The sequence below is a fragment of the Physella acuta genome, unplaced genomic scaffold, assembly GCF_028476545.2.
Source record: "Physella acuta isolate Inbredline_101_S28 unplaced genomic scaffold, ASM2847654v3 ptg001776l, whole genome shotgun sequence".
NCBI classification, from domain to species: Eukaryota; Metazoa; Mollusca; class Gastropoda; family Physidae; genus Physella; species Physella acuta.
Genome location: NW_026733286.1, coordinates 259,626 through 283,426, shown reverse-complemented (window position 1 = coordinate 283,426; position 23,801 = coordinate 259,626). Strand labels below are relative to the sequence as shown.

The 23,801-nt window shown below is 29.6% G+C and overlaps 1 protein-coding gene across 3 annotated transcripts; it reads left to right on the top strand.

The window, feature by feature from the left end:
• Nucleotides 1–371: 371 nt before the first annotated feature.
• LOC131930442 (synaptonemal complex protein 2) lies at nucleotides 372–23,784 on the top strand. Of its 3 annotated transcripts, XM_059286935.1 has the most exons (36): nucleotides 372–493; nucleotides 1,522–1,610; nucleotides 1,940–2,033; nucleotides 2,212–2,346; nucleotides 2,722–2,808; nucleotides 3,384–3,408; nucleotides 3,609–3,694; nucleotides 3,861–3,949; nucleotides 4,086–4,120; nucleotides 4,309–4,451; nucleotides 4,734–4,789; nucleotides 6,148–6,193; nucleotides 6,594–6,698; nucleotides 6,839–6,911; nucleotides 7,197–7,345; nucleotides 7,982–8,026; nucleotides 8,414–9,164; nucleotides 9,335–9,433; nucleotides 9,739–9,806; nucleotides 9,902–9,920; nucleotides 10,589–12,453; nucleotides 12,647–12,780; nucleotides 13,259–13,361; nucleotides 14,479–14,677; nucleotides 14,998–15,050; nucleotides 15,285–15,449; nucleotides 15,872–15,947; nucleotides 16,111–16,163; nucleotides 16,575–16,692; nucleotides 16,840–17,471; nucleotides 17,655–17,749; nucleotides 21,752–21,851; nucleotides 22,163–22,221; nucleotides 22,417–22,495; nucleotides 22,684–22,749; nucleotides 22,932–23,784. In XM_059286935.1, the coding sequence occupies exons 3-36, from the start codon at nucleotides 1,983–1,985 to the stop codon at nucleotides 22,989–22,991; spliced, it is 5,919 nt and encodes a 1,972-aa protein (XP_059142918.1). In that variant the 5' UTR covers nucleotides 372–493; nucleotides 1,522–1,610; nucleotides 1,940–1,982; the 3' UTR covers nucleotides 22,992–23,784. The 3 variants fall into 3 exon arrangements, with proteins under 3 accessions (XP_059142918.1, XP_059142917.1, XP_059142919.1); XM_059286934.1 differs by lacking the exon at nucleotides 1,522–1,610 and having other exon boundaries at nucleotides 379–493; XM_059286936.1 differs by lacking the exon at nucleotides 1,522–1,610 and having other exon boundaries at nucleotides 379–517.
• Nucleotides 23,785–23,801: the final 17 nt, after the last annotated feature.

Here is a 23,801-nt window from a genome sequence, read left to right as displayed (position 1 = left end):
TTACTCATAATAAAAATTCATTTTGTAAATATAGATTTATCATTAAAATGATAACAGTGGCCCATTCATATTTTCTCTAAAAACAAAATATAAACAGTACGAAAAATATGTCCTAAGTTTATGATGTTTTTCTTATTATAATATTTTAATACGCTAAACAAGCTGCATTGACATTGCAGTCAACTCCAGGGAGGAATATTTTTGTTTCAATTTATTATTTAATGTAATAAAATACTGAAACCTACTGATTTTATCTGTAATATTTAATTTGTTATGTAGATAACTGATATACAAAATACGCATTCATGAGAAAACTAACAACAACACACGGCGTTGTACGCGCCTTATGACGTAGTAGGTCAAAGTTGAGGGTGAGGGTCATCGTTTTGGTCGTCTGCGAGAACGACAGAAGGAAAAAAACTGTAAATTCCTGGATTCACAATAGAATTAACTGTATCTATAAATCTAGATCTAATCTAGATCTATAAATTAGGTAAAACGCCGTCATTTTCTTGTGGTAAACGATTGAACATATTTCTTATAATTACAAACTAAACATTGGCCTACACTAGTTTTACTTGCTAATGTATTGTTGTAATATGTAGATCTAATCTAAAGCCTACGCAGCATCATTTTATTTTCATTTGAGTATAGAATCTAGAAAATCTAGTATTGACTCAGTAAGCTTAGTTAGGCCCAGGGCAGGGCTTAGGCTTATTCTAGTTGTTAAGTGACTCAGTGACATAGATCTAGTCGTCCTAGAGTGGCCTTAGTACCCGTTTTAGTAGTCTAGAAGACTAGAAATTCATAAGAATGAGAAGCTATGATTTTTGTCTGCAAACTAAAACTGAAGTTGTATTTTTACTGAACTCTAAACATGTGTAAAGTATTGTAAAGAAAGAAAGACTAACATTAACAATACAGAATAAAGATAATAGAAAGACTAAATAAGCTAAAATACCTAGCTTAACTTATCTAGATTCTAGCTCTAGATCTCTCATGAATTTTTTTAATAGTATACTAATAATAAGACAGACTAATAGAATCTAGAATCAATTAAATAGATAGATAAGTCTACACTCTACTCTACAGTCTACAGTCTACATGATTCAATACATTCACTATATAGTAGGCCTATATATATATTATAGATCTATATAGAATAGATAGATAGAAGTAGACCTAGATCAGATCAAATAGATCTATTCTAGATCTAGAATATAAGAATCTAATTGTAATTCTAATAGATCTACAATTTCATCTGTTTTGGTTGATTAACAACATACACTCACAGTTTTCATACAGCTGACCATGGGGGGAGTGGTGTAATGTGGACAAATCAACGCTTAAACTATTAAGATCTAAGAAATGTAGTCCTGACATTGTTTACATTCAAATAATTTGATTTCTCAAGTAACACGTCTAAATATAACTATCGATAACAAGATAAGGAAAACCTGAAGAGTTTTGTCAGTTTGCCGAATGATGAAACATGTATCTGTTTTCACTTCATCCATTCAGAAGATCAGAAAGTGAGATCACGATTGCTAAAAAATAGCCATTAATAATCATTGAGGAATCTTCCCAAAGAGCTACGTCATTTTTGCAAAGTAATACCCTGTTTTTTAAATTTCCTTCTGAGATTGTGGCAACTAAGCTACGGCAGATAAACACTTACACTGACTAGATCTACCTAATATTAAACAAGGCAGAATTTTAAGTATCGCTATAGAAGCTTGATCTAGATAACTAGACAGAAATTTATTTTAAATTAATCCCAGTATATTTTTTGTGTATAAGCAGTATTATAGATATTGATACTTTATCCCAATTGTTAACATAAAGAAAAGCATTAATTCCACTGACTTCATTAGAGGGAAATTAATTTTGCATGCTATCATAAATAATTATTATAAATTTTACATCCATTTAAATCTAGACTGCATCATAAAATTCGAGTAAAGACATAAGACTATCTGCTGATGCATGGCCTGAGAAAAATGGCTCCATCTCAGGCTCTACCAATAATAAAGGTAAGCTCAAGATACATTTTTATCTATTTTTATTTTCTTTCATCACATAAAATGTATTTAACTAAAATATGTGTTTAAAAAAAAACCTTTTTTACTATCTTTTTTTATTTTGTACTTTTTAATTGATATTTATTTTTCTGTATTCTCAGCATAACTATTCTGTGCATTTTTTATCTAGGGCCCAAGAGCAGGCACTGACAAAGAAGATGCAGCAGCGATTTCCAGTTCACTTGAGACACATTTGACGTCCCTTCAAAATGCAGAGAATGATCAATCTATTCTAAAATTACTCACAGATGATACATTAAATATGATAAGTACTATTTTTAGATTTATTTTTTTACCATTATACATTAATATAATAACAGAATTGATAAGTCAAAAACAGAGAAACAATATGTGCTATTTGGATCTTTTATTTATTCTTTCCTATAATGATTCAAAACTTGATCACTGCTTTTCTGTTTTATGCTAAACAAAAAACCCATAGGAGTTTCTATTAAGCAACTGATCGTTTAGAATTAACACTCAGCATATACTATAAAAGAGTTTTAGCCTTTCTGCTGGCCCAGCTAACCATATTCTAAACTTTCAGTCACAACCTTTTCCAGAAATGTTTATATTATTTATTTGATAATAAATAAGTGTAGTGTTTAATTGATTTTTATGTTGTTGTTTTTTTTTATAAGTTTCAGATGTGCTGAGTATTCTGCCTAAGTTAAATTTGCATGATGGAGTAGAACAAATAATTTGTAAATTGACTGATATTTTTATGGTAAATTTTTTTAATTTTTAGTTATAAGAAAATGGGCCTTGGGATCACACACACAAATTACAAAATAGGGTAGTTACAATTTTAATATATTTAAATATCTGCAATGTCTTTGCTTTCTCTCGATACTAATTTTACCATCTAGATCTTGATAGGCGAACTAAATTTGGCACAGGTCTCTTTATCAAAAATTACAGGGAAAATGGCTGTACCAAGAGGGTGAAAACTAAATGCTAATATAAATCTTCACTATTAACAAATAAAAGCTTTATTTTTAAGTCATTTGTGATAGTTTTTTTATCCAACCACTCTAAATAGAGAATAGCTTTATTAGAATAAAGAAAATCAATAGCAATATGATGTAAGATACATATCACCACCTACACCAAATTATGACCATATAACAAAATGATAACACATCCCACTGTATAATGCATGCCTGTTAGCATGCAGTGGTATTTTTCAAATTTTATTTTGATTGTTAAGTAACATTTAAGAAACTTTAAGATATCTATTTAATTTAATTCAGTAACTATATTTAAAATGCTAAAGTTGAACGTATTTCTTATTATTAATAGATAGCCAATGATGCAGGAAAAGAAGGTAATTGTTAACTTTTTCAGATTTTCAAAATTTTAAACTTGAGAAATTGTTTAAGTATTGATAAAGAGAACAAAGTGTATAAAATAAACTATAGGCATAATTATAATTTATCAATTACCTATTTTAAGTTTCCAGATAAATATCTTATAGAAAATAAACTTAATATATTAAAACTCATGAAACATGCTTTTTCTTTTTAGCTAAGAAATGTATTGTGTCAACTGTCACCGAAAAATGCATTGATCTAATAATTAATCAATCATTTTGGTTAATGCATAAAATTGAGGTAATTATGTTTATTTTAGATGTGTTAATTAATTTTAACAAACATTAATAAAGTTTTGTTTTGTTATGACCACTTATTAATGCATGCTAACTAGTTTTCATGTTGCTATACCTTTTTTTTTCTATAATATAATTAAAGACATTAAATATGTTTATTTTTATTACAGATTTTAAAAAGTATCAATGCTGTGTTAGAGAATTGTCCAGTTGCAACTAAGCAAGAATTGTTGCCTAAAGCAGAAATCATTAACAAGCTGTGAGTTTGTTTTTGAAGTAGTCTAATATGAAATATTTATTTTTGCCAAAATGTAATGTCCTATTAAATCTTTTAAGATTTTTTTTTATATTCTACTGATAATGTTTTTGTTTATTTGTCTAAATTATTATTCCAGATCATTAATGTGTAGTTGCATTTACGACATAGGGGGTAAGTATTATGGGAAGAAATTTGTATAGAAACTGCCAAGGTAGATTAATACATTTTATGATTGATCAATACACCATACAATATTTCACTAGTTTACTCCTGTTGATTGATTCAATCTCAATTTTTTTTTCATAATAAAATAAAAAATATAAAAAATTTCCACAGTATAATTTTGTCTTATTGCATAGATTATGAACTTCAAGTTTGCATCATTGAGTTTCTCTTTCGACTTATACCAAAAAGTATGAGAGCTGATTATACTAGGAACATGATTAATAACTATACAGTTTATACAGAATTTCTGAATATTCGAGATAATAAATTTGAAACTGTAAGTAGTTCATTTCTTTATTTTAGCTGTTCAATTTTTGTTAATTTATTGCTAAAAAAGATATTTTTTTAGAATTTTAACTGATTAAAAATTGTAGCTTGGTATTTTTTACAAAACTAAACTATTTAAATTATTTTTTTTACAATAATAAATGAAACTTAACTTTCATTCTGATCTAAATTTAATTTACTTATCATCTATCTATCACATTTTTATAATATCCAAAATTTATATATATTCTCATATATACAATGCTGTTTAACTATGCCAATATTTATTTAGGATTGTAGATATTTCCTAAACAAAATCAATGAACAAAACTTTCATGTGTCGACCAGGTATATCTATGTTTTATTGGTTTTACATTCCATTTTGAGAATTTTAATATTTAGTATTTTATTTACACATTCTTTTTTGTATAATTTTTTGGCATACCATATTAATTACTTCTCACAAACATAATCATTATTTGTAGTTAACCAAAGTAGCACCATCTGAATTAGTATTGCACATTTGTACTAATTGTGATTAACGAAAACAAGACAAAAAATCTAAATAATATTTTTTATCAAAAGCTTATTTAAGTAGTAGTCCCATAGTGCTTAACAATTTGCAGCATATTCAATAGTTTTTTGTTGTTTCTTTACTGTGATTTTTATTGCTTATGGAATGTAAAAAGGTTTTATGTTAAATCTGTTCTCCCCTGAGTTGTCATCTAGAGCAAAGTTATTTTACAATTTGAGGTTAGACAAATTGTGTTTGTTATCTGTATTATTATGAGATAATGTGGCTTGTAAGTAGAGCACATACTTCTAATCTGAGTGTCCCCCAAGTTTTGGTCTCGAAAACAGGGGAAATTTATTTTGCCTGTCCTATAGTCAGAATCAAAGGAGTATCTTTAATTTTTTTACTTTATTTGTATTATGCTTTAAACTATTTGATTGATTCTTATAAAAATTGAGGGACCAATTTATTTGGTGGAAAGCACCTTTTAATGTATTATCAAAGCATTTTAATGTTTACTTATTTAAACCTACAGACATTGTAGATTTTGCAACTTAAAATATGTTTTTTGTTTTTTAAATTTTACATGTTATTCTGAAAAACATGATTAATTAAACATTAAAGTAAATTCTTGATCGTGATACAACCAGAAGCGTAGCGATGGGGGGGGGGGGGGGGGGGGACAAAATGTGTTGGAAATAGTAATAGAAAGTTTGAGGGAGGGGGTGCAAATCGAAAGTTTGTCCCCGGGTGCCGGGAAGGGTCGCTATGCCTCTGGATACAACCGTTTGTTGGAGCTAAAATAAATTATTAAAATTTATATTTAAATAATAGAAATGATTGAAAAGGACAAAAAGTATTCTGCATGAAAATTATTTTAAGAATTTAAAAAAAAAAACATAAAGCAATGTAAAGATATAATTGACAAAAAAAAAATACCATAATCCCCTTATCAACAACACAAACAGAATTCTATTCCAACCAAGCAGAACAAAGTAAATTGGGGAAAACCATTGTAAAAAAAACAGCTCAAATGTCGAATAGCTATTAATTCAAGTTTTCTATGTAAGATCTCGTGACCACTTTTTGCCAAATTTGCCATCATTTTTGCAAGGAATATCTTTCATTTCCATATTATTATTTTTCTGCTAATGCTAATTGTCTAATACTTAATAATTTTTTGTCTAACCAGAGTTTACTCTTTTCCGGCAGAGTTTGTGAAAATTGATGGAGAAAAGGTTAGTTCATTGTTTCATTTAAGAGTATGGAACATATTTAATAGTTTTCATCCCTCTGCATGTCTCATTGCATAAAAAATTATGAACAAGGGCGATGTATATAAAAAATATTCTATTATAAAGGCCTCACTTCACACACCCATTTTGCTTCCAAAACATCCCAACACAGACAATAAGTTTAATTGTGGCTATATATAATCTTTGGATGTTACTTTTAATGATGTGTGCTTAACACACATTTAAGTCATTTTGATTTTTTATCCAAACATAATCTAAGTTTTGGGCTGAGCAATATGAAGAAAATCATTTTTCAAAGACCACAGCTTCCCCCATCCTCTTTGTTAAAATTTGTATACTTAAGTTATATTAACTTTAACTTTACATTTTAAAATGCTTTCAGATATACAAACCATCTGATGAAGGATATAATGAATTTTGGGTTGATTTTAATACTGGTAGTAAGAGAATAGGAATATTTTGTGAACCCAACTTTTTGTCAAGTCAGGTAAGTAAATTTGATATATACTTTTTTTAAAGCCATTTTTAATAAAAAGCAAATAAATTGGATATTTTTATTGTATTCAGTGTTCTCATTTATCAAGTTTTAAAAAAATGCAAATTAATTTTTTTTTAACATTTTTAAAGCAAAGCCAAGAGGAAGAACTCTGGGAAACCATTTCAGTTAGGGCTCAAGATGTTAAACGATATACTTGCACAGGTAATTCTGGTTATAAAATTCTCATTGCATTTCTTTTTCATACTCTAATAATTTATGTTTGTTCAAATCACATTATCAACTGTATTACAATTCAAATGCTAGAATTATTCAATATTTTATGATTAGTTTTGAAATTTCTATTTATAATTATAATTACTTTTTATCCAGGGAACTTGACTTATATGTATGGAATTGTATTTTAATTATAATGAATTTGGTAATAATGAAATACATAGAGTTCATTATTTTTTGTTGAATGATAATCACATGTTCTCTGTTTTTTAGTGCAAAATAAATTGGTTAGAACAGACATTGAAATTCTGCCTGGTGCTCAACTACTTGGAAATAAAAGTGATGGTCAGTGTCATCTAGTTGTTATAGCTGTTTCTCAGAATTTTAATTTAGAAAAAGCTCTGGAGGAAACGTTGAAACCTGTAAGTATGTTAAGTATTATAAATATTACACTAGTAAAATAACAAAATGATGTACACTGGCTCATTAGTTTATGACTAGCCAGCAGTACTAGTTACACGTGAAATATAGGCATATATATTTTAATGTTATACTTGTTTGAGAAAAATATTTTATAAAATAGTTATTGGTCAAAACGCAATGTGCTTAACTACACACTGAACAATATTAGTGTCAAAGCAAAGAAGTAACTAAATAGCTAAAAATCCAACATATATATATACATTATTAGTCAACACAATACCGTATTAAATGAACACACTAAATAAGAGACAAATCATTCCGTTAAAAACCTGGCTGTTCAATGGTATTTATGTTGGGTTTTTTTTTTTTTAAAGAAATTTGTTTTACCTTTAGCCGAGAAAATTGTATATATTTCATAGCATACGTCTTGATAGGTATATCTATAGATCTAAATCAAATTTGAATGAAATAGTTCATTTCTTCATATTCCAAATTTGGAAGATGCTGCCATTAGTTTTGTGTTCTTTCCGTACTTTAAGCATGTTAAAGTCATTGTTTAATGTGTTCTTGTCATAACTTTAACAATATAAGTCATTGTTGATATAGCTTTTCTTTCTTTATTCTATTCTTTTCAGAACAAGAAAACATCATCTGTTGCTAATCCCATTTGCGTTGTATTGGTAATTTTCTTGTAACATAATTTTAAAAATAAAAAAAAAATTACATTTTTATTTTGTGTTTAAAACTTAATTTATCAGAATAGTTATGAGATATCTTATATCAGAGTCCTCTCAGCTCAGATGGTTATCTGACTCATTTTAGGAAAAGTAAAGGCCGCTGGGCTTAGTGCTGACCAAACTATCTGTTCATAGTCACAGAAACATGTGAACTCTTCTTCATCTGCCTCCTGTACCGAAAAGTTTGAAAGGGTCACTTTTTATGAGATATTAAAAAATACATATTTTAGTATCTAATCACCATTTTTAGAAATGATATGTGAAATAATTGTTGTTATATAAAAGAAAAAAATGTTAAAATTAGTTCTGAGATTCATTTTTTTTTTTCAGAAAGGCAGTTTAAACCCCAGTAGGACAGTTGAAACAAAAGAATCAAATGCTAATTCTTGTCATAAAGAAGTTAAAAAAGTTACTCTCAATTCAAAATCTAAAACATCTGTCCCTTCAGAACCGATGACAACACCTGCCAGTTCAGTGATTACTTCTGAAGTAGATGAAGCTTTTTCATGGAACCAAATGCAGCAAAATATTAGTGCAGCTAATTTCAAGAATCCTACCAGTCATAAGCTCCGGAAAACTGAAGAGACATTGAAGCATGATGAAGCATTGGCTAATGTTGTTAAACAAAAAGTTGATGATGCAGGAAATCAATCATTTGATTTACCCAGCAAAACAGTTGACAGCAACAGAAGATTAAACATAGAGAAAGGTTCTGATCTTAATTCCAATACAGTTAAGACTCAGGCAAAAGTTAGAGCTAGTGAAAAATGCACTGATATGAGAGAACACAATTTAGATGCAAGAGCAAGTGATGCATGTGTAGATGTTGCACTTACTATCTCTCCACTTAAGGAGGGAGGTGACAATAACTTATCTTCACAGAATTTTCTAAAAGATAAAATTTTGCAGCCAAGTGATGAAACCAAATTGAATAGTAAAAAGAAATCAAATGGAAAAATAAATAAAAAGGGAAACAATATGCCAGAAAAAAAGCATGAGAAATCTGAAGATCTTGAGAAAAGAAAAGTTGTGAATTCTTCTAACCCAAGAGTGCGTTCCAAAAGAGGTTCTGGAAAAACAGGTAAATTTATTATTTTTCTTTTATAGGTTTTTGAAAAACTTTAAAATCTTTTTCTGTTCTCTAAATGTTTTGTTATATTTCGCCCCATTTTAAAATGATTTTTAATAATTTCATGTTGTTTAAATTAGTGTGATTATATTCTTTAAAATAATTTTTAATTGTAACTTAAGTCGGTGAACAGGTTCCTACCACACCCACAAAAACGTTAAGATCAGGAAAGAAAATAAAAACTCCTATTGTTTTTATTCAAGACCTCCAAAAGATTTCAGGTATTTAATGCCTTTTCAGAGTTGTCGTTTTCAATTGTTATTCATTTCGTTTATTTTTTTGTTAGAATTAGAGTAAATAATTGTCATCTTTATATGTTGCTCTTAAGAGCTATAGTTGTGATAACAAATGAATGATAAATATTGTAAAGGAGAGATTGTTATTTTGTGGGGATGTTGACTCAATAGTTAAAACCACAAATTAAAAATATTGTTTCATGTGAAAATATTACCTTCATTTTAAATTATATTTTTATTACTTTTTAATGTATTCAAATTAATGAAATTATGCTCTATTATAATTGTAGATAAAGTTCCAGATACTATTCCTGCAAGTTTAAAACAGAATCAAGATTCAGATTCAAAGCACACAAAGGTAGAGCATTTTTAAAGATTTAATTTCAAGGAAATTAATCCACAATGACTTTTTATTAAGTATAGTGAATTTGGTCAATTTTCTATAATATTCAGGTTCAAAAACAAATCAAAGGTAATTTGTTTATGTTTATTAATCTTGGTGTTTTTTTATCATGTTTGTAGTCTTTCCTAAGAAGTTCACAGCTTTAAAGTACAATGTGCTAAAAATACTATTTTACAAAGCTGTTTCCATTTGGTTAAACTTATTTTTTGAAAGTTCTATGCTGCTAAAAATACTATTTTACCAAGCTATGTTTCCACTTTTGAAAGTTCTATAATACTCTGCCTGTTACTTTGGTGATGGTAATTTGAGTTCTTATTAAACTTATTTAGTCACAGTTTGTACTGAAAAACGTTAGTTATTTGTTGAAACAAGTGAGTTTCTGAAGAATACAGGTCCTCAACAAATAAATACAGAAAACTAAGCTTTCTAACTTAATTCTTTAAATGAAACTTTTAAGGACCTTCAAATTCTCTTTGTTTAATTAATATTTATTGTATATTTGATATTAGTTACCATTTTCTGTTGTGTTAATCTGTATATTTATATTTATTATTGACTTAATATGCACAAGTTTTAGTACATTTATTATTAAATATAATGATAAACAATAAAACATCATTTGCTTGTGTATGATATATTGAAAATTATAATTTGTCTTACACCTTAAACAATTAACATATTGTAGGTAATTGTGTTAATATTATTTTTATATAGTCATTACATTTATTTAACATTAGGGAAAATGAAGCAGAGGAAAGCTGAAAAGAAACTAAAGGAAAATACAATAGAATCACATTTAACTGTTGGTGATTTGATCAACATACAAAAAAAAACTAAAAGTCCTGGAAATGTGTCACTGGAAGACTTTAAATTATCTAAAAGTTTTATTGCTATGGACAACCAGAAAAAAATTAAAGACCCAAGAAGAACAAAATCAAATACTGTCAAAAGTAGATCACAAAAAAATAAGTCTAATGTTTATGAGAATGCGCTGCTAAAAGATATAATACCTAGATTCCAAGAAAAAGTCCAGATAAAAAAACTAGATGTAAATGAAGCCATTCTGAAACCACATTCCGAGGAAAGCAGAATTTCAGTTGATACTTCATCAAGTAACTCTGAATCTCATTTCCCAGACATCAATAAAACACAAAAACCAAAATCAATATCTACTAGCTCATCAGTTTCTGGAGACCTTTACATTGAAACCGCAGCTAAAAAAGTTGGCAGTGATATTGATATTATTGCTGAGACTCAGTGTGATAATTTGTTCAGTAATATAAAAGATGTATCATTATTAAATATGAGTAATAAAGATAAACATTCACAGCCAAAATTAATGAGCCCAAAACCTCATGACAACTTAGCTACTAAAGAACAATATTCCCATAATGCAAATGCTAACAAAAAAATTGAAAATGTCCTGAAAAGTAAAAGAAATCCCATTCAAAAAGCTTTTGCTACTAATTCACCTTTGAATGCTTCAGGTGACTTTCACAAACCAATAGTAGAACTACCTTTGTCTTCAAATGTTGAAAGTTCTTTTGTTTTCTGCAACACCAAAACAAAGAAAGCAGCCAATTGTCTAAACAATGCTGATAAAATGGGAGGCGACGGTTCATCAGTTGATGTTAAGAAAAGAAAAAAAAGTTCTACCTTTTTAATGGATAAGGGGAAGAGTAAATTAAATATTGAAGGTGAGATCATCTCTGTCCAGTCACAAGAAAAGAAGAGCAACTCTCAGAGCCAACCAAGAAAAAGGTTCACTGGTATTGAAAACAACTCAGATTTAGAAAAAAATCACAGAGAAACTGACTCACAAAGTACAAACGAAATTAGTAAGCCTTCAAGAAACCTTCGTCCTCGAAACAAAGTTGTCTCCTACAAAGAATGTGCATCATTAGATAGTAGCCTCAGCACCAAGCTACAAGAAAAAACTGACATACCAACTAAATTAACAAACCATAACACACCAGATTCAGCATGTTCCAGTTCTCTGAAATCCACACCATTAAATGAAAAGTCAATTGACTATGAAAAAGATACAAATTGTTTTAAACAGTTGGGCTACCTAGCACCTAAGAAGCTATTAAAAAGTAAAGAAACAAGACAAAAGATTTGGACAACACAGCATGTTGAGAAAACTGTAACAACTACAGCGTATGCAAAGCTAGTGCATAACAGTAGTACTTTAGATCCATATGATTTTGATTTGGAATGTAAAACTCTTTCTAGGACAACAACACCTACTGTACCGTTGAGGGGTTCTTATGGGAAGCATAACTTAGAAGCTCAGTCAATTTCAATATCATGTATAAAACAGAAAAAAAAAGAACCAGCTTTTAAAAGTGTAGTTAAATCACAGTACACAGAATGTATTGGAAAAGAGAAGAGTAAAAAGAATTTTGACAAAAAGGAAAGTTACCATAAGAAGGAAAACATCTTTAATTTGAAGCAGAGCAGCAAAAATAGCATGGTCATTGGCAAATCAAAAGAACAGTTAATTTCTGATTGGAGTAACACAAAGCCTCTCAATAACATCAATGATTCAGATAATAGTATCAGCAACAGTTCATCAAAATTTCAGCTATTTGCTAGTCAGGTAAGCTAAGCTATTAAAAATGAAAATCTGTAAATCAACAATGATATTTGCTAAAAACAATTATTTCTTCACTTTTTTGTCCTAATGGTTATGTTTATTTTAACTTATAGTTTTTGTCATTTGTTGAGTTCCAAAAATAGCTTGCAGAATTATTTTTTTTTAGCATTTGTCTAATTATTACTATAAATTACAGAGAGACGCATGCAAAGAAAGTTCAGGCTTGGTATTCCCACATTTAGATGACTCAATACCATGTACACCATATGATTTTAACACAAATGAAGATGTAGAGCAAATGGAGGCCACTTCAGATAGGAAATCTGTTGGGTTAGTATGACTGCTAATAGTAGATTTTTATAAAGCATTACAGCTTTTGTATGTTTGTTAATTATAATACAGTGGTAGGTAAAACAAATTGCGATATTGTATCATTTTTACAAATAATTTTTCTTTGCTCTTTTTTAACGATTCCCTCTATAAATACCATTGCCTAATTACATTTATAAAAGCACTTAATAATTAGTTTTATTCTTTTGGTTACATTTTATCTGACATCACTGAATGATGTTTGAATAGGCCTACATGTTTTTTAAATGTTATAATAGATGGAAATTAGCTGAGTGGTTGTTTTTTTTTTTTAATTATTTCTTCAGTAGCCTGTATATTTGTACATTTTTGTGTCGTTTTCTTGCTTATATGCTATAAAAATAAACTATCTTTTAATTGTATTATTTACTAGAGATTAACATTAAAAAATCAATTCAATAAAAAAGTTATACGTAAAGATATTCATTACAACTCTCAGGAGTGAAATCAGCTGGCTGTCTAAAGCTAGAACAGCATCTATTAAGACTTTAGAAGAGGACAAGAAAACTTATGACAAAAACAAAACCTGCAAAATAGAGCATGTAAGTAATGATACTTCTGAACATTTGTACATAAATCTTACAATAATCAAATTAGGGATATAATAGTAATATGAAATAGCATTTTGTATTGTTTGTATAGTGTACTTTTTTACGGCGTGGTCGAGTCGGTAAAGCTCTTGGTTGCTAAACCGAAAAGTCTCGAGTTCGAACCCTCGGGCAGATGAGGCTCGTTAGCTGGGGACAGCCACTCTTCTAGGAGAGACAACTACAAAATCAAACAACTGCTGCCTTGTAGTTTGTTCTTGGTTGGACAAAGGCTATGGAAGCAAATCCAAAAAGAAAAGCAGGCTGAAATCGGAGTCAATGGCCTTAATGGCGCATAATCAGTTGACACGTAACGCTTAATTGTGTTGGAGGCGTGGTCGAGTCGGCAAAAAGTTCATGGTTGATAAATTCGAAGATCCCCTTCAACACCAATAATTAAGAACGAAGAAGAAGAAGAAGAAGTTCATGTTTAGATTTTAGAAATAACAAATGAACTGAAAAATTGTTGTCTACAGCATGGTATTGTTTTTTACTATAGTGTATGTCTAAATAAAACCTGGTCATAATTCTTATCCCCATTGAATGGGTTTAGTTTGAAATATTGTTTTGTTTCTGTTAGAAAAACTATTTCTTAACTACTCTTAAACATGTTTTGCAAACTGAATCAAATCTTTATTGCCTAAATGTACATGTGGTAGGTTCTAACTTATAAACTTGACATGTTTATGACAATACTGCCAGACATTATAAGAAACATTGATAAAATATTTGTTAACTACTTTCCGATAAGAAGTAGAAAATAATTACTTTTGCCATTAGTAAATTTGTAAGCAGGTTGTTACTATCCTAAGCTTTGTGTTTCCATTTAGGAAATTGTTGCTCAAACTTTTAAGATATTTAAACATCATTTGATAGTTGACTGGCAGTAATTTCAATTTTCTAACATGTGCTCAGTTGTATTTGATTTTCTTGACAAATCTCTAGTATGAAATAACAATTATACCTCACTCCTGAATACTGGACTATTTGTAGCGCCAATAAGCACAAATGTAAACAACACAAAATATTAGCTGTTCTTATTAATTTTTTTAAAAATCATTTTATTTTGCAGAAAAACATTGTTAAAAGAACAGACAAGGATGCAGATGCCTTATGTTTATATACTCCAATTCAGCAGAAACAGAAATCTGGTGAAATAAAGAAACCTTGTTCCAAATCACTTGTTTCTACTATGGACCAATCCATCAAAACTAATATGATCAAAACAGATAAAAATAGTCTTAGTAGTTCATATTCTACAACCAAACAAGGTTAGCAAAAATAATAACTTTTTAAAGATATTTACTGCCTAAAAGGCTACTTTAAAGATGTTAACTTTAATATGCTAAAATATTAAATACAATGTGCAACACTAAAACTTCTTATTGAAAGTAGAAGTTGTATGCTGCATTTCATGGAAAGTAAGAAGTGCCTTTAAATTAAATGCTCAGTGAAGTATGTCTGTATTTACTATCACTGCTTGAAGAATTTTAATTTTAAAATACTATATTAAAACTGATCTCTTTTGTTTACTTTTTAAATGTTTGTAGCTAGTAAAAATTGCATATTCTTCATTTTATTTTTTACTTAGTTGTTAAAGGAACAGAACCAAAAAGAAATTCCTTAGAGAGCAATGAAGCACAGGTAATGCTTTATTAAGCTGTGTTTTAAACTTTTGAGAACATTTTTTTTTTAAATTCATCAAAAATGTATCTAAAAAAGTATCCTTTGAAAAAAAAACGAGCTACTAAATACATAAGTGTTAACGTATGTTTAATTTTCAAATTAGTATGTCATTTATCTTCCTGTAAGCGAATATATAATATTAAATAGATAATTTATAAATAATGTTTACAAAGTATGTTCTTAATTTATTAGATCTCTTTGAGCAACAAATCAAGCATTATAAATTCACCTTCATGTGGAAATTATAGTGACAGAACTGATGGCTCTGACACTGATGTTAAGACAAAGAATAGTGTGAACAAAAAAATGATGAAATCATGGAGTGAATTTTCATCCAAAATGGACCATCAGCTTGAAGTAAATTGTATTAATTTTTTTTTTGTGCCCTCAATGAAATTGCATTTTTTTCTCTACCAAAGAAAGTTACTATTTGGATTTAAGCATGTTTTATGTCCTTTTTATTTATCTGTAAAACTAAAAAAACTGTCTTGATAACAATTTGTGGAAAGCCTGAAATAAACCTCATTTCTGTTAGGTATTAATTTATTTTGTCACATTTGCAAATAGTATTGATCCAGTAATAACAGACAAAATAAGTTTTCATCTTGCTACTTAGTAGGCCAAATGAAATCTATTTGTGTTTAGAATGAATGGATTTTAAAATAATTTATTACAAGTGAAATTATTGTATTTCTAAACAAAAATAGTCTCTGTAAATTAGCAACTGTTATCTTGCCTTAACATTATAAGTAAAAGACAATTTATTTTAACAATTTTAGGAAGCTATGAAAAGTATTGCAGGAAGTATAGATCACTATGAATATTCTCCTAATGTTGTCCCTGGAATATGCTCTGGTAACTTTTGTTTGATGTACAATTAAATTAAACAGCATTGATAGTAACTTAATTTTACAATTGATATTTAAAATAAACAAAGATTACAATTTTAATAAATTTAATTTTATTAGGCCTATACATTTAGAATTTTACATTATGATAACCAGATTATCTCTTTCAGGTCCAGCCACAGCCAAAAGACCAACCCAGTCTGAACTTAAAAGAAAATATTCGGTATCATTTTACTTTTAAGCTTAAATTATATTTTTTCTGTATACATTTATACTAACAAGCTTTAAAATATAGACACAACCTTTTGAAACTGCAATTATGGTAAAAGATAGCAAATCTAATGTATTATTACCCAGGAAATATTTGAAAATATTGGGTGTATTAATAAAATTGTTTCTATTCTTAAGTAATTTTATAAGTATCTCAACAAAATAGAATTTGAAAAACTATTCAGTTTAAAAATACCTCAGCTTTCAATAAAAATAATATTAAAATATATTAGTAGTATTAGGGTGTAGAAATTATTAGTAGAAAAGAAAGTAGGAATGGGGTGTAATTTAAAATTTGTTCTTATACTGAAAAGTATTTTATGAACAGTGCATCACAAGTGAATTTTATTTCTTTACATTTAAGAATATATCATCTACTTCAAGTGAGGAAGTTACTTCTCAAGACACCAGTGTTAACATGACTGCACCTAACAAAATACTTAAAAAAGATAGCATCCTTTCAAGTTCTTTGGTAAGACAAGGTAAGGAGTAATAGATCACTGTGAAATAAAAATAAGTTGTTTTTTTAATGTGAGAGAGTGGAAATTTTTTCTATTCCAATTTAGTAGGTTGTACTGACAGTATATATCATTAACTGTTTTCCCATCTTTTGTTTAATTTTGTCATAGATAACAAGCAAAACAGAAAAGTGACACCATTTACCCCTAAAACACCTAATATCAAAGACGACAGTTTGCAATACTTGAAAAAATTATCCAATCCTTGCAAAAATGTGGGAAAGAAAAGTAAGTTCAAGGATAGTGAAGGAGAGCCACCAAAGAAGAAGCGAAAGTCACAGCGCAAATTAGATTTATCACCCCCTGCAGCTTGTTACAAACATACTGGAAAAAATAGTTTACAGAAAAATAAAAGTAATCTGGGCTTATCAGGAGCTCCAAAGAGTTTTGAATTTGAACTTAACAGTGACACAGCATCACCAGTGCAAAGTCTTTCAGTGGTATCCAAGAAATTTATAAACTCATCTCTGGGATTGGACTTGTCACCATTAAAACCCATCACTCTTTCTTCTAATGGATCATCTCTGATTACCAAGTCTGTGCTGGATTCTCCATTTGTATCTGATGTAGATGATAATGATACTTCAGCTTGTTTGACTGCTTTTAACAACATTGCTAAAGATGTATTAAAAACAAACATTGACCAAGTTTCAGAGAGTTCTTCTGAACTGTCAGGACAGTTATTGGAAGAAAATACTGAACTAGGAAACTTACGCCAATATATTATGAAACAAAAATCAGTTGTGAGTATTGAATAGTAAAATTTGTTAGCTGTTTTTTGCAAAAATCGATTTATTTTAATCATGCTTGTAGACTTGAGTTACAAGTTTTTTATTGATGCCTAGGCCGTGTTACTGTTTATTTTTAAATTAGTTATTTAAAGTATCTGTAGAGTTAATATCTATTAATTTTTTTAAATCTAATAGGGTACTGGTTCATCTTTTGATGGGGGTTTGAAAGATATTATGAAATCTACTCATCATGTGATCAATACATCATGGGAAGAAAATGAAATCAAACGGTAACTTTTTAATTATCTTTTATATATTTAACCCTTAAAGCGCGCATGGCCACGATCGTGGCTTTGCTATAACAGAACGTATAACGCGTAAGGCCACGATCGTGGTTTCGTGTGTTTGCGGCCGTATTTTTCGTAAATACTCGGCAATTAGACCAGTAACCGTAAATACACGAATACTTCCGCCATTTCCGATTTCAAACATCGTGGTTTAGTGTTTGTACTGTGAAAGCTAAATTTTTTACAAATAAAATTGGACAGCGACTCAAGAGACAGTGAAGGTGACTCAAGAACATAATTGAGACTGATGATGACTTTGATAGCAGCGTTTTAGATGATTTGTATGGTAAGTGTTCGAATTTAATAAATACAAATACTTTCTCTTCAGCTTGGTGATGAATTTTAAAAATAAAGTGAAAGTAGATCTAGTGTCGGGAAAATTATTACATTATTTTATTTTTACTGTAAGGGTGTGGGTGCTTGAAGTGCCACGCCCACCTCTTTAGGTAGATACTGTTTCAAAATTTATGAATGAATATCTAGATCTCTATATTAAATATATCATTTAGGTAAACAAATGTAAATGAAGTCAATATGTAGATCGTCTCCTGGCTGAGATGGCGGGATGACCTCTGACCCTGAAACGTCACTCGTCGTTTTTTGCGTTTTTTTTCGTTTTTTTTAGGGGTCCGTTACACGACAAATGAAAAAACTGCTAATATCGCAAAATCTCATCATTATTTTAATGTGAGATGCTAACTAAATGGACGCCATGCCTTAAAATGTTCGAAATATTCACGAGATACGTGGTTTTAATTAATACACGCTATTTTTGTCGAGTACTCTTGGGAAAAACTGAACTGCCGCCTTAAACGGCCCAGTACATGGTCGAAACCCCCTGGTACAAATGCAGAAATATATAATTGAGATATTTATAATGATTAATTACAGATATGTTGATACATTTTTTAAAAATCGAATATGAGGATGAGGTACCAATGCAGAAATTTCTGTCCGCGTTGTTTACTATCGTGACGTCATTGTTACGCTAGTTACCTCACAGAAACAACTAGTTTTTGTTTTTTGCGGAATGAACCTTTAAGTCTAGTATTTTAATTATAATTCAACTGCAGCGTGTGCAGAAAAAGTAAAATTGTGGAAATTATTATTGTATTAGTAATTTTATTAAAATATGGCCTATATTGATTTTTTTTCTTCACTGTGGGCCGACACTAGCTGCGTTGAATTTAATTCGTGACCGGTGGTTAACCTCGTCAACGCTGCGTGGCCTATTCGTTTATATAATCAGTGATGCTCGTTCAGTGGCCTTTTTCAGAGCTAGGCCTAATTTCGGGCGATTTTTAGAGTTATTTGATAGGCCGTTAGCCTTTTTCATTGCTGCGTATTTTAAACAATGCTTGTTCAGCGGCCTTTTTTTTTTTGGCGCTAAATAATCTGTTTACGGGCATTTTAAGCGTTTATGTGTTTATTATTTTTAAAGCTAGACGTAGATCTAGTTAAAAAAAAATGTGCGCGAGCATCATTTTCGTCTGTTAAAATTACAATTGGTTTAAGTTCAGGGTGGAGATCTTTTATCGTTTTTTTTTCTTGACAGATTTTATCAAGATAGATCGACTTCAAGTTGATATTGAATATTTAAATTACTTTACCTTACTACATTAAACTACATTTGCTTTATCTTTTAAGAGAGTAGACAAAAAAAATTAAGCTAAGTTTTAAAATTAGTCTTAGTAACGTTAGTTTTGTATCCATTCGGCTCTACTCTATTATAATTTGCTTGAAGAAGGGGGGGGGGGGGGAAAGAGAGAGAGAGAAGTGAAGACACCGACGATCTCGAGTACGCGTGTTCATTCTATGACGTGTACTACAGGCCTGCTGACCGCACAGTGACCCCTCGACCGTGGTGGGATTTTTCACCCGCGGGATAGTAAACATAAGCAAGCAATCACGCGAGTGACGATGTTTGGAGATTTTATTAAAAAAAAAATTACACGTCACGTTTTCAATATGAAAAAAAATGTAATGTAAAAAAAAAAGACACTAATACCGTGTATGAACTTCAGCTTCCACACTGTTGACTCAATATAATGTGAATTGAGTTAGGCCTATTTCTTGTATTTATAGACTATCATAACAATCATATTATTTTAAGCATATTTAATAAAATTAGAATTTGAAATAAAAATATTTTTTATGGTAATTTGAGTTATGCAAGTGTTCATTATTTCATAAAAAATGGTATGAATAACATGTAGAGTAGAATTTGTAATGTACATTTTCCTTTACCAATTTAATAAATAACTAGATCTAGCTTTATTATAAATCAGTTGGTTTTTTTTTTGTTATTTTCCGGTGAGTAAATAACCTAAGTTGACACACCCCTTAAAAAACTTGTGCACACCAGTTCACGACGTCATGCCATGCCGGCAGGGATCGAGAACGTGGGTTTTGTCATTCATTTTCCATTCTAGACAAATTTTAAAATTCTCTCTTTTCTCGTCAACTGAGTAAGCTAGATATTTAAATGTGGTGTCAAATGTTCTCTTAAGGGGTAAGGAACTTAATAGTGTATTTGAAATAACAGAATATTTTATTTTAAAAAATCCATAATTAAACCTACAATATAGGCCTAATTATTAAAAAATAAAATAATAGGCTCTAATTATAAATTTAAACTATTTTTCAGATTCAGAGGACAGGGAATCTCTTACAGCTGATGGACATTGGCAGCCTATTGTTGGAGAGGATTGTGGCCCTAGACCTATCCTGTTTACAGCAAATCCAGGACCCAAGCATAAACCAGCTGCCTGTTGAATACTTGGATCTGTTTTTAACAGCAGAGCTTACCAATGTTATCATAGCTGAGACCAACTGCTACGCTAGCGAGTTCATCGAGAGCAACAAAGAGAAGTTATGACATCATTCCCCGATCAAGAGTCCACAAATTGACTCCACTCACCCTAGCTGAATTTAGGGCCTTTCTTGCTGTGGTCCTGAACATGGGCTTAAATCAAAAGCCCAATTCCAATGCTTATTGGGACTCCTGCCACCATAGCCAAGAAACACCATGGTTCCCTGCACATTTAAAAAAAACTATGTACCTGGCTTAACGTCAAACCCTCAAATGGACAAATAAAGTATTCTTCTCTTTGTTAGGTAGAGCTGTGCTAAACAGCTATATCTTATACAAGCTGAACACTTCAGACAAGCCTGTGCTTTTTAGGTGCAATTTTATCATTTCTGTTTTGGAGAGCCTGTCCTCTAAATTCACACCAGAAAAAATTGTTCGTCGCAAACGGACAAGGGAGGAAATATCAACCACCAGAAATGGTGTTGAGTCCCCAGTGCCTTCTGCTTACAGTTATCCACTAGATGGCCATGATTTAGTGAAACTACAAGTGTGCAAAAAAAGACAGTGTGTTGCAGGTCATTCTGCAAGAGTCAGAAGTGGGTGGGAGTGTTCTGGTTGCAATGTTGGACTGTGTCCGGAATGCTTTGCCAAATACCATAGGACCCTATATTTACTACTAGTGTGTGATTTCTTATCAAGGATATAAATGTGCTGGTTTTGGTACTTTGTGTTTTAGATTGTGGTGTTTGTTTTTGAAAATTTATGTGTACTTTATTCAAGGAATTAAAATTATTTGCGAAGGTAAAAAAAATGGTTTGTATTTCATTTTTCTTAAATTTTTACTATTGTGTTTTTATGTTAATAGTTAATGTGTTTTCATATTCTTTATTATTTAAGCTTTCCATTAATGTATGGGTTCATAGGTCTATAATGTATAGATCACACTTTAAAATGGTAATATTACAAGGGGGTATCAAAATTTGTAAACATTGCCATTTTGATCCCATTTTTTAATGCACTTCCTGAATACCAGCTGAGCGCTTTAAGGGTTAAATGGGTTAATGAATGTTTAAGCTATTTGGCTTTTAATAACCTATACATAAAGTTCTCTGAGCTCTTTATCTTTTACACAGAATAAATGCTGTTAAAAAATTTCAAGATTCTGTCCAGAAAGTAATATTTCATATGAGTAAAGACCTGAAGGAGTTGACTGAAACTGAGCTAAAAACAACTGTAAGTTGGTGTATCTTTTTTAAAATATTTAATGCTGGTTTTTAGAAGATGTGTAACCAGTTTATTTTAAAAATTCATAAAAAATGTTTTAATAATAAGCTTTTATGTAATAATGCACTAAAAAGTAAAAAAATAAATGATTTTCTTTAAATATATTATAATACATGTAGCTTATATATTTTCTCATTAGATAATTTCTGCTTGTGTAAGTCCAACAAACCTAACAGCTGAGACTGCAAACACTTGATATTTCAAATGTATCTTGCAATAGAAATGTTTTACAAGTTATTAATAACTATTCATTTCAATAGGTTATATGGGCCCAACAGATGGAAAAATTTAAAAAGTTTAGAGAATCACATCAAAAAGAGTAAGTTTTATTGCAAACAACGTTTTAGAAAGAAACACAAATGTGTGTGTATGTAGTGTAATTATTTATTTACTAGTGCCTAAAAAAGGAAACATCCAAATAATTACATTGGGCTACTATATCAGGCTGGTATTTGAAATTTCTGTTATTAAAAGCTACATATGCAAATTTATATAGTTGTATTTATTTTTGAAGATTCAAAAGACTGAAGTCATCTCATGAAATATTAAATAAGGAGCTACAGCAAACTCATACTGAAAGTCAAAACATGCAGGTGTGTATATTTCTCATTGCCTAGCCATTTGCAACGTCATTTTTATCCCTGAATCATTAATGAAGGAGAGACACTGAAAACAACCCTTTAATTAAAAGGTTAAAGTAACTTTGGTTCTTTAATTAGGAAGTTATTGTGCAGTTACTTTATTTTATTGAATTTAATCTAGTTATTTCTTTTCACTTTAGAAAACAATTAAAATATCACTGAAACGAGATGTGGATGCCCTTCAGAAAAAGCTTCTGTCTAAGATTGTAAGTGCATAAATATAGTATCATTTTTTTAACATGATGAAGTAGTTTTAGAAAACACACTTATAATGTTATTAATTTAAAATACTTATTAATAACCAAGATTATAATTATTAACATTTTTAAAATTATTTCATTTAGAAAAATTACATGCGCAGTTTGTAAAATAATGTTTTGTTTTACAGAGTGACCAGTCATTAGAAGCCATGAGAAGGTGTTTGCAAGCTTCAATTATGTTCTCCTAGTTCCAAGCTGTCTCAGACTGCTTTGCCAACTAATTATAGTTTGCTAAACTAGTCAAGGGAATAAAATAGATATTCTTTTAACCTATTTAGAAATAAAATATATTGAAAAAGAATAGCTTTAGCTAAGATTATAAGAAACTAAATAAGGCTGTTCTATACAATAAGTCTAGAAACTGCTTTATAGTTTTTGGTTTCTTTTTTTTTTTAACAAAAATAAAGCTAAAATCCAATCTCTGTAGAAATATGCTTAAAACGTGCTAACTAAATGTAAAAATTAGTAAATTTTCTAATTGTAAATTAATATTTATTAATAAGCTTAATGTAATTATTTTTTCAAGGATCCTAATATTTTATTTCTTTAAAGGATGTTTGAAAATATTTACTGCTACGATGCTACTTATTTTTGACAAAAGCAAAGCATACTGTCAGTAGGTGTTTCTGATAAATATACAGTTTAACTAAAGTTAACTGATATTTGTAGCAATAGTAGTCAGCAATAATTTGATAACTTTAATTTATTAATATATACATATTGTTCTTGTTAATTTATTTTCATGTTGTGTCTAGTCTGCTCTGATAAAAAGCAACAAATATTTTAACCCTATTTGGTTACTATTGTATCACCCTTGCCTTTAACTAGTTGTTCACTTTTTGCAGAAAAATAAATTTTTAGAACAAAGCTTATTGCAATGCTTCATTTATTCTTAACATTACTTTGTCTAATATTAAAATTGTATTATGATATTAACAAATTAAAAAACAGACAACCATTTTACCACACACCACTAAATGAAGAAGATAAAACAACTT